Source organism: Osmia bicornis, chromosome 9 (assembly GCF_907164935.1).
Source record: "Osmia bicornis bicornis chromosome 9, iOsmBic2.1, whole genome shotgun sequence".
NCBI lineage: Eukaryota > Metazoa > Arthropoda > Insecta > Hymenoptera > Megachilidae > Osmia > Osmia bicornis.
The window spans coordinates 6,380,952-6,392,539 of NC_060224.1; the positions used below are offsets into that span (position 1 = coordinate 6,380,952).

Sequence of the window (11,588 nt, forward strand, 5' to 3'; positions counted from 1 at the left end):
ATTTATATAACTAAGGCCAGGTAAAATGATCCAGGACGACAATCAATTTCCCTGAAGCATCTCGTAACAGAGAGTTGCATCGAGAAAGATAAATAGAAACAGGATGCTTAAACGTTACAATTAGAATTGATCGAACACTTTGCAGCCAGCTAACGAGACCTCTCAAGCAACTTCGCTAAATGGTCAAGGTTGACACGAAAACTCCCTAAAGGTCCTCTGTAATTACGATCAAGAACTAGCCTGCAGCTCCTCGAAACTCGACCATTAAGTTCCCCGTGGAAATTGACAGCCGTTCGCTTCGATCATAAAGTTCGACAACGATTTGTCTCAATTATCTGGTAACAGGCTCGCAATTAAAGCAATTCGAACGGTTCACGAGTCATTCCCGGCGTTTTCCTTTATTCGCGGTGCGTGAACGCTTTACTTGATTGCCGTCAACGGAGCGTAGACGGTGAAAGTAAAATGGGCGAAACGTGGAAACATGGTCGGTGATCGGAAAATTTTGACATTTGTCGGTGAGCGAAACTTTGCTTTTTCAGTAGTGGCTGTATTAAAATTTGAATAAATACAAGGCGTTCCAGTGATAATTCGAAAGGTAGAATAATGCAATTTTATAAAGAAAGAAGGGAAAGTTTCATTCGTTTTCTAGAAGGTAGATTGTGTAAGGGTTGGAAATTGAGTTGACAAATTGTAAATGATTTGTCAACGATTGGTCCCGCTGTTTCGATGAAGGTTAACGTTCTAATCGTTCTGATTTTCCGCCTGATTGGTAGCTCGTATAATTGGAGATTTTGGAGGGCGTGAACTGAAAACGAAGGGCAGAGGGAATGCGATAATGTATAGGTAGCATTATCCGCTTAGCATTGTAATCAGAATCCCATGTATGTTCGAACTCGAAACGTGCAGTTGGTTGATTAAAAATTGCGAATGTCATTGGAACAGCATTTCCCAATATCGCTGGATTACTTTTACTTAAAATTAATCTTCGAAGTAACATTTTCAATTGTTATTCCATGAACTTGACACGTTATAATTTTCACTTTTAAACTTCACAATGTAAAATTACACTTATTACAAATATTGATTATCTCTTAAAATCTTTCGAAATTGTTAGGCAATTCCATACAAAACGAACGGTGCTGTGGAAAGATTAAGACGCGTGTCGTAACAACCACTATGTGATTGTATCTCTCGAAAACTGACGTGCTCGGTTCTGTACGCTTTTAACCACGGTATTTAACGTTAATGACCGATATTATCTCGCGTTAATCGTCCAAGGAATGTGGAAAAATCAACGGCAGCTATTTTTACGCGTGAACAAGCAAATTAGCCGGCTGTAAATTATACCCCTTATCGAATACACGGTTCTCAATTTGACGTCGATAAATTGGGGGGTAACTGAAAGAAAAATGTAAAATGCGAATGACATACGACAGAGTTAATGTTTCAGGCTGTCAAAAAAGGATTTGCATCACTGCTCGTTTTGATAATTACGTATGGTTCACCATTTCAGTTTCTTCGAAATGGATATACATACATTCATGAATACGAGGAAAACAATGTCCTTCGAAGCTGTCGAAACTAGCCACGCTATGTCCGGTCTGCTATCATTTATGAGCATACAAGCAGTAGATTTATTCAATGGAAAAGTTTGGGGACGTCACGTTCTGGAAACACGGTTGATTGCAAGCAAGCCCCGAATTTCGATGGATTGCACGGAAAGTTTTTCGGCGAGATAGACTTCGTTTTTATTCGATCCCTTCGCCGCGGATTGATATGTTCGCCCATACTGAATGAATATCCGCGACAACGTCTTCGATGTGCATTCGAATCTGTCGATATCGGGATTTCGTAAATAAATGAAAATTCTTTTCCATCGTTTTAGGTTCAGAATTAATGCGATAAATTCAGAATTCATGAAGTATAGGTTAGATGCTTCACATGAGCACATAGTTCATGAAATCGATTCTGAGTAAGAACCGTGGTATTTACAAAAATTCAAGAAATTAGTATAAAATTTGCATGGTATATAAAATAAACCCAACTTTCAGAAAATATCCTACTCTAAAAAAAAAATTATCTTATCAGACGTGTTTCTAATATTTATCCCAATTATAAAGTGGATTTTTAGGCTGATCGCTTATCAGTTTGGACAGCGAGTTTCGCTTTTTTAAGTATTGGGCGGACTAAATAATTCTAACGTGCAACGCTTGATCTACGGCCCACCGGAAGTTCCTTTCTGTATGTGGCCTCGTGCGTACCCTTCACTTTGTGCACAATACTTTCGGTACCGGTTGGTGCTAAAGGCCACACAATCGGCTGAAAGGACTCGAACGGTTTCCTACGACCAGGGAAATGTACGGGAAACCTGTTTTTTATACAGTGGGTGCGGAAAGTATTCGTATACCAATGAAACAAGACTTCGGGAAATTACTGGTTATTAATTAATTTTTATTATTTGATAAAATAATAATTTAATAATAATTTTTATTATTAACCGGGTCAATTTAATCTTCTGCTACTTTGAACGTATCAGTCTTCTCTAAATAAAATAACACTGAATCGAATGATTTTAAATAAAAAATGAAATACCGATGGAATAGGTAGACCGTAAAATTCACCAATTAACTTCAAGTTTAGAACATTACTCTATTACATATAATGATACTTCTATAATAATGAAACATCGGAATTATAATAGATAAATGTAATTATTGTACATAGATATTATCTTAAATTTGAAGTATTTCTTATTCGAATCTTATTCGAAATTTTAAAATGATTTTTCAATTATATTCACGTTTCAGAAATCAAGTGATTAACGAGAGACACGTAAGTTATTATGGAGGTATGAAATACAAAACCATAGAAATGATTGTTAATCAGTCTTGCGGAACTGTACGGGTGACAATCAAATTTTTAATTAGATTTCTTTGTGAAAGTCGTCTCTTTTCAAGCGGGTATAATGAAACGAGCAGTAAGCAACGAAAGCTTCGAAAAGACTGTGCAGTCACTGTTCTGCACCGTATTATATAGCCCGTTCTGTTCATTATTATGCAACTGTTTTAACTGCTTCTTTGCATTGACGTCCTTAAAACCAGTTTTCTCAGATAATAGGAGTTGAACGGCATATGTATATCAACGCTAACGTACACTACTACTCAAAATTCTTGAGACAACTTGTTATTCTTAATTAACGCATAGAATTTTCCATAGATAATTGCAAGCATTTTACAAAAAGAAAATTGCTTTTACATTCTTATCAGGCCTACTTTTCTGCAATCAAAAAATGAAAAAGTATAATTAATTTGCAATGGAAGCAGCAGTTTTCTATTGTTAGTTGACTTCAAACAACTAATCGTGTACTTGTGTTTCAGCATGGTTCCTGGGATGGTTTATGTGTAAAGCAGTAGCTTATATACAGGGCGTTTCCGTGGCGGCTTCTGTCTACAGCCTTGTTGCGGTTTCCTTGGACAGGTATGTATATGTGAACTAAACTTTTCTCGAAAAATACATTAATACATGTCAGTAGACGATTACTCCTGAGTCAAAACTAGCAAATTGTCACTTTCATTCTAATTTTTATTGTTTACTATCAGGGGCAAGGTAATTATCCAATACGATTATCAATGATTTTGAGTATAACAAAAAGATGAAGATAAAAATATTTTAAATCGAAGTAATTTTCTCAAAACACGTAAATTGTAGTATACTGTAAACAGTCCTGATTGTTATTCGCACCCCTCTTACCTCAATACAATAAATCATAAACATCTTTTATTCAACCCTTCGTTGTTCGTGCCAAAATCAGAAGAAATTTATCCAAAACATAAACATTCTCTAGAAATGTCACGAAAAATGTTCTTATCTGGCTTTAAATTTTAAATTCCCTAATTGATTGCTTAGATTATTCAATGAAACATTTGGTAATATTTCATTTGATGTTTCAACGGTGAACGAAAGTTTTCCGGTCGCACTTATCACAGAAGGTTTAATTATTGACTTTTATTGTTCAAAACAGTTCGTTATAGAGAGGTGCACAAACAACTGCAAAGAAAATATGAATATAAAACCGTGTCTTGTGAAATCAAAGAGCCGTTTGCGACACGTCATTAACGCATATTCTTCCCTGACACATTTATTTCTGATCTACATAACGATGTGCTCGCCAATGTAACAATTACAAGTCACGTTACGCGCAGTTATGCGGCTCGTTTCTGCATTTTTACATTGTTCCTATTAACATGATAATAAGAACGTCACCTTTTGCATAATAAAAACTGCACCTTTTATCTGCAGAAAATTAGAAAAATGAAGAATTAGATAAAATAACATCGATGGAACAATAGTTTAGTCTTCTTTTGTAGCTCGTTGTCTCTACATTTAATTTCTTACAAAATACATGACCCATGCATGGCAAATGAACAAAAAGAAATTCTTTTTCTGTGGTCTTTGCTATGGTTCACGAATTCTAGATATTGACCGATGGTTCTTTTGAAAATTCAAAATGTGGGTAAAAAATTTCGCGAAGGAGGTAAAACGAATCGAAGCGTGTCAAGTTTCTCGAAATTGTTGTTTGTCGCAATAAAAATAATGTATGCGTAACGGGTGCCAATAACCAGGGCGAGTTTCACTTTTTCTTTTCGCAAGACCTTTCGACGGTGATATATTGCGAGGGTAGTGCTCGTGTTATTGCCGCTTTCCCGAGTCAGTTATTTTGATAAAATGCAGGCAGTAGTGGATTTCTAGATCCTATGTAGAGGGCTCCATTTCCAAATTTTTGGAACTTCTTCTATGATGTCATATAGTGTTATTAGAATAACAGATTAGGTTTGTTAAAAATAAAATTATTTCCTGATGGTGTAACACTGCAGTCGTAATACCGTTGCTGGAATATATCCCCATCTTGTGATTAAATTTATTTCTATAAGGAACTACTTACGAGAACTAACACGGTAATAATACCATAGCTGTGTTAAAAATATCCCAGTACTAAATTTATTAAAAATCATATCAACTCCCAATTTCTCATCACTAAAAAATGTACAATTCAGATAAGATATTAATATGAAAGAAGATAAATCGAGGAATAACAGAAGCTTCAGATAACCATTCAAAATATGTCGCATCTACATAAGCCAGCACGTATAGAATCACTAAGAAGACCGTGATGCGACTGAATATGATCGATAAATGATTTCCTATCAATTTCACGTTAGATTGACCGGCTGGTGATGTCGTGGCCTGAAATAGTTTTATGAAATCCCTCGGAAGCGATCGATCTCCCTGAAATTGCCTGGCGAAAGGAATTGTTGGTGACTAGGAATTGTCTTACCTTCCGATCAACCCCCGACCTAAGATGCATTACTCTTTCTTCTTCCTTTACATCGAGCTACCACCCCTCCGAAAATACATACATCTTCCTGGTTATTCTCAGCTGTTTGCGAACACCTTGAAGTCTAAGTTGTTGCTGACCTATAGACCGACGTAAATCCACTAAAGCATTGCGGCTTCCTTCTACGAATCCACCCTAGAGACAAGTTTCAGACAAGTTATTACACAAGCTTGACACACGAGAGGGATAAAGTTCATTCGGAATAGTGCCTTTGAGAAAGTTTCATAGATTTTTTAAGGAACCGACAGAACGAATATTGCTGATAATTTCAACTGATATTATTAACAATTTCTGCTAATTGAAGAATCAAAGTAACTTGGATTATCATTAGTATCCTATTAATCGATCATTCAACACAAAGCGTTTCACCAGAAGTAGTAGATTCAAGTGGGAAATACTTTCCTTTAGCTCACGTTAGACCTTGTATCAAGTTTTACGCATTATGGCGAATAGAATTTACGTCACGTTTCGAATTAAGTCATTTTGCGGTTAAAACGCGACCGTGAATGATTGTTTTTTTTCAAATCGACACACGGCTGATTAAGCAATCCCATGTAACTATCCCTCAGTTTCTTAGTTTCACATTTAGAAATGCAAGGATTTTCTTCGCCTAAGTTTATACTATCGCATATCCATTGCTATCGTTGTTTGTCATTTCGTAACTGTTCGTACATTGTAACTAAAAATTTCAATTAATGATACAATGTTGCTTACAGTTCTTTTTTGAAAATAAACGAAGAATCAGATTTTTCAAAATAAAAAATCTCTGAGAACACCCTCGGTGAGCAACCGACTAAGCAATTACGATCAAAAGAAACCCAATACTATTCTCCTCGAATTACATTGAATCATTTCTTTCAGGTGGTTACAAGTGTTACGCGAAATCCGATTATAACCGCATTTTCACCCCGGCTGTTACATCGATCGGTTAAGGCATCGGGTTTCGGTGGTCGCGTTCCAGGGCTCGTTCTCCACAGTTTCTTCCTGGTTCCGTCACGAAGAGAATGAATCCTTTGAACAATCAAACCAGAGGATGTCCATGTACGGTTCTCTCAGCAAGATTTCAAATTCTATTTAAACGATATCCTCAGAATCTTCCTTGTCTTTACCGAAAAGACATCATCGCGTCTTCTCAAGAAGAGATCAACGAAGACCTTGGCTGCATTTTTACGAAATGAGTTTGCATTTAGAGCGCGTGCCTCGTTGCCCGTTAGGTTTCATACTTGGATCGCGTACTTACCCCGGTCAGACTGGGCGTGTGTTTGTGTACGTATCACCCACACCCAGAGCAGGTAACGTGTATCGTATGCAGGCAATTGAACTGTTTCCACATAAAGTGTCTTAACCCAATTCCACGGATCTGATCGCGAGGGGTTGAAAGCACGCGATTGGTCAGCAACACGTCGTTTCGACTCGATAACGAACGAGCATTGGGTGAACCGCACCCCACTCTGTTCATAGATCGGCTGACTCAACCGGCCGACATATAACGTCAGACTGTCGAACGGCGGGCCACGTGATCAAATTTACAGGGATTTTTTGAAATGCACTTTTGTATAAAAGGATCGTCGGCTGATACATTCAGCATAAGCTTTCTTACTTTCGTGAAGTAAACAAGCAACCCACAACCCACTCTCAACATGTTCAAGTTGGTAAGAAGAAAACACTTACTGCTATCTATTCTTTGATATTTCTAACTATGACTCTACCAATATTCTATCGGACAATCCGCTGGACAGACGGACAGTCAGAGTTTGGCATTAATTGAATAATTTTTATTCGATTAATCTTTGAACAGCCAACTCTGGAGACAGTATATACGGTCATTCGCTAAATTCAATTTCTCAATCCGACTTTTAATTATTTTTCCACTTTTCTCGCTAAATTATTGAGCAATTGTAACTTCTAGAAAACTCGATCTTAATCTAGTTCTTTATGCCTCATTATCGATGCATAATTTTTATTCCTGCCGCCTTAATATTAAACTCGTTTAACATGTTCGTTGCTAACATCGTATCTGCATATACGATCATTATGCATACCATATACTTTCAATTTAAACGCCTTCAGAGTAGACAAAAATGCAGATGCATTAATTAATTTTTCACGCGTCTCTTTGTTTCCATAAAGTTTCCGATCTTTCGAAATCTGTAGTTCTTTTAGTATTTCATCGATATAGATTCGTTGTATGTGAATCATCGAAGCGATTCGTGTCGAGCAAAGCTATTGGCCTCGTGTAAACGCGTTTAGAACAGAGCTGCATAAATCATACGATCGGGTACCTTTTAATACCACACCAAGGAAAATTCCTTCGTTTCCCGTTCACTGTGCTCTTCGATCGATATAACGTCGATTCTCGCGGCCCGAGCGAGAAGTATCGCGCGCCGTGACCTTTCCGCCTCGCGTGCACGCTCGCGCTCACGAACGGACCCTTACGTTCACTTCAATGGACACCGAGCCATTTTCCATCTGGTCAGAAAAATACGAACGAGCGAAATCATTGGAGCATGCACATTGTTAGCCAACTGGTCGACTGGCCACTCGTAGAAAATGGAATGCAGTTTTGCGAAGCAGACACCTCTCTCGCGTGTTCGGACAGAGTCGCGTGCCGGTCACTTTTGCATTCGCGACACTTGCTACACGTTTCCGATTATACGGTTCGCTGTTTTTAGCATCAGTTTCTATGGACATTTGAATAGCTTTCTCTGTTGGATCAATGCCGTGTATCTTGATAAAAAGATAATCAAATTGCATAACCATTTTGTTAGAATCAATGATGCTTGATATTCTTTGCTCATTTTCACACTCACAGTTCTATTTACAGAAATTTCTGAATCCTCTTATTAATGCAAACGTGCAACATCCCTTAACTTCGTCTGTGTATAAAAAACAAACAGCAAGAATTTTCAAAGCTTCTTGGAAAGCAGTTCTTTTCAAATGACCAAAGAAGCTCCAGCAACGTATCTCGAGTCCCCGGTAAACCGATTAAATCCGCCAGTCTGCTAATCGGGCAGGAATTAACGTGGGAGAATCTCGCGAGATCGTTCTTCGAACGCATTGTCCTTTGAACGACAGAACGACAAAGAGACAAACGTACGACGATTAGCTGTAAAAGAAGATAAGAAGGAAGCTAGAGTTGGATAGAACGGTTGAGCTAAGAATCGCACGTGCTACTTTTCCCACAGGCTGTTCTCGCCGCCATTCTGGCTGTCGCTACTGCTGCTCCTGGTGGTCTCACCGGCATCGTCGGTGACCATGGAATTGGCCCGATCACGGCTCCAGTGGTTCTCAGCCATGCCCCGGCTCTCGCTGCTGCCCACGTGATCGCTCAACCCGTCGCCCCAATCGTTCGCACCGCTCCCATCGTCACCAAAGCCGTGCTCACCGCCGCCCCATTGCCCCTTCTTTCTCATGGCTTGCATTAGATGACAGCTGATACTATCTTTCTACCACCAAGTCACGACGAGACAGCCCCCTAGAAAAACACATACACATACACACACATACACCTCCCTCCCTTCCTCTCTACCCACCTTGATTCCTCGTACGATCGTCCCCTCTTTAAAAAGACGAAAGAATCAATAGGAAAGACGACTAGCTGGAAGAAGAAAACTGGACAACGAAAAATACCATGAAAAGCATAGATTCCATTCTCGGCAATCATCATCGAGGACATTGGATTCCGGGCGCGGGAAAATTCGGGATACGTCCAGGACCCGTCAACGACCAGGATCAAGCGTCTGAATCGTATCCGCTAGCATCTTTCCTTTCGGAGCATCCGCGGCTTCCAGGATCATCAATGTAATTCGGACATTCGCATCTCAATCATTGCACCATCATCCAGGACCCTTCCCCCTTTGGTCATATGGAATTTTAATAAAATTTTATTTAAAAAAAAAAAAAAAAAAAACAAACGAACATGTAGAATTTACTGCTTCTCGTCGTACAGGGTAAACACGAATCCTATTCCTTCGAGCCCCTATCGAGTCGAAGCGAGCTGGAAAGCAGTTACACGGAATAGCGATCGTGAAGAAAGAGTTATCGAGATTAGGCGACGCGGTCAGATCGAACTTTCCTAACTTGTCTGCGATCTCGAGACGTGCATTCACCCCACGAACGAAAGGGAATATCGAAGAGGACGCGACAAACCGACACCAACGAGTCTGCGTGCTGTCAATATATGCAGATAACTGTATAAATGAAACAGCTAGATCCTAGTACTTTATCGCCGAGTCCAACCTTCGAGTATATACTTCTTTTTACGACCACGGCCAACTATCTTTACAGAAAGGATTTCACCCTTCCAGTAAACGTTCTCGGTATCCTTGCTATCGGTATGACCCCAGTATGTATTTCTATCGTCTCCATCGAAACCGAAGACTGAAACAGAAATTCGTACGGCAGACGGTGCTCGAAGCTGGCTGCCAACCGCCTCGCGGCTTTTACAGCCAGCATAAAAGATGGAGAAATAAGTTGGTAAACAGTTTGGAACAAGTTCGATTTGACTGCAGTCACTGCGGCTACCGCATGCTTTATTTTACAGGCATTTCAGAATGGTAGAAAAAACGGGTTTTTATACGGGTCAGTGCGTGTATAGGGATTGCGTGTAAAGATATTCTATGGTGTTTGTTATTAGTAGAGGTAGACAAAGCCGGGATGAAGCCATTTGTATCCATGATGGTAAGACAGAGGCAAGGTGGCTGGGTGCAATGGTAACACCTTCACGTAAGACTCTGGGTAGACCAGAGGATGAGAGATCACTGGTGGTATCGGTGCTGGTGCCGCTGAGATTGCCAAGATGGCCACGGCTAAGATGATCATCTGTTGGCCATTAAAAAAGATATAAATTAAAAATAAGATATTCTACACTTAATTGACAAGTTGATATTAGAAGTTTTAGTACTTCAAAGAGTATTTGAAATTGTTGAGCATATTTTCAGTTGATAATTTTATTTTTAATACACCTTTGGCTCTAGAATAGAAATAATAACTTGTTTAGAGTTTCTGATTATAGGTACCCATTACAAATTGCTATTGTGCAATGCATGACTATTAGTAGTACAAGCATATTAACAGGACTTGTGTAGCTGCTCTGATTATTCAATTAATAATGCTTAGTTGGTAGAAGATTTATGGAGCTAGTTATGTCAAATGAGCTATTATCTGCGTATTTAGTTCATTCGATACATAAACCGATATTAAAAATTATTCCAAAAATGTCACTTTGCGTCTTACGGATAGGCGTTCCAGTACTTTTGATAGCTAGCGTATTTACCAACGTAACAAATGGAAAATTTCATTTTAACACTTTCACGTGGACAGATAGAAGCGGCTAAGTGAACGTGTACAGATATACGGATAGATATACTTGCCAGCTTGAACATGTTAAACGTTTTATCGGCTTTTCCGTTCGTAAACACGAAGGGACGTGGAATCGATACTGCTGTTAGCGCCACAGAAATCGAACTCTTTATATATGAACGTGTCGGAAGCTGTGTCATCTTCATTGTTCGTTCCCACTCTGTAACCTTGATCGTTCCTGATAATTCGTATCCGCGAATCGATCGATTTTTTTCTCACATCATTCTCGCCATGTATCATCGCGTCTAGGTGATTCTGTGTGTGGTAAATATGCAAACTGCCGCAGGGACGCGCGGAAGTATCGAGCGACGTGAATCGCTGTTAGATCGGTATCGTAGCAAGTTGATTTATAGAAGGACTCTTCAGCTTCGACAGCGACAATGCTGGTCTTCGTTTAATCGAAGGACACGACTGTGAAGCTTTCTGATTAAAAGCAACGTCGAGGAAAAGCGAGGTCCTTCGCGGCAACGGTTCAGAACCAACGGACCACGCTCGTTAATGGTCTCGGAACGTTTCAAGCTCGGTGCAATGGATTCTCTAAAACGAAATTGTTTTGCAGAACGAATTAAAAGTCCCCAGGGACTTGTTTTTGGGGCATGCTATACATTTTTTGGCGTTTAGTGGAATGCAATCGGATCGAGTGTTATGAGAAAATTATTCAGACGTTGGTATTGATATAATTGGATATTTTTTGGAGTTAGGGTCAGGATTGGTTTCGGTTAAGCGGTAGAAGGTTTAGGGTGTATTCGCTGTTAATTTTGGAAGAAGTCAGGAGGAATCCAGGAGAGCCTAAAGCAACTTTAGGGAACCTAGGGAAAATTTAGGAAAAGCC

General features: G+C 39.3%; 2 protein-coding genes across 2 annotated transcripts in view; both read left to right on the forward strand.

Moving 5' to 3' along the window:
• LOC114880587 (neuropeptide SIFamide receptor) overlaps positions 1-11,588 on the forward strand; it is a 44,190-nt gene that overhangs the window by 22,340 nt on the left and 10,262 nt on the right. The window contains exon 2 of the mRNA XM_029196745.2: positions 3,378-3,477. Coding sequence (XP_029052578.1) covers positions 3,378-3,477 — 100 coding nt within the window. The remainder of the gene's footprint in view (positions 1-3,377; positions 3,478-11,588) is intronic.
• Positions 6,995-9,255, forward strand: LOC114880589. Its single transcript, XM_029196747.2, has 2 exons — positions 6,995-7,047; positions 8,581-9,255. Exons 1-2 carry the CDS (start codon positions 7,036-7,038, stop codon positions 8,818-8,820), a joined length of 252 nt encoding a protein of 83 aa, XP_029052580.1. The 5' UTR covers positions 6,995-7,035; the 3' UTR covers positions 8,821-9,255.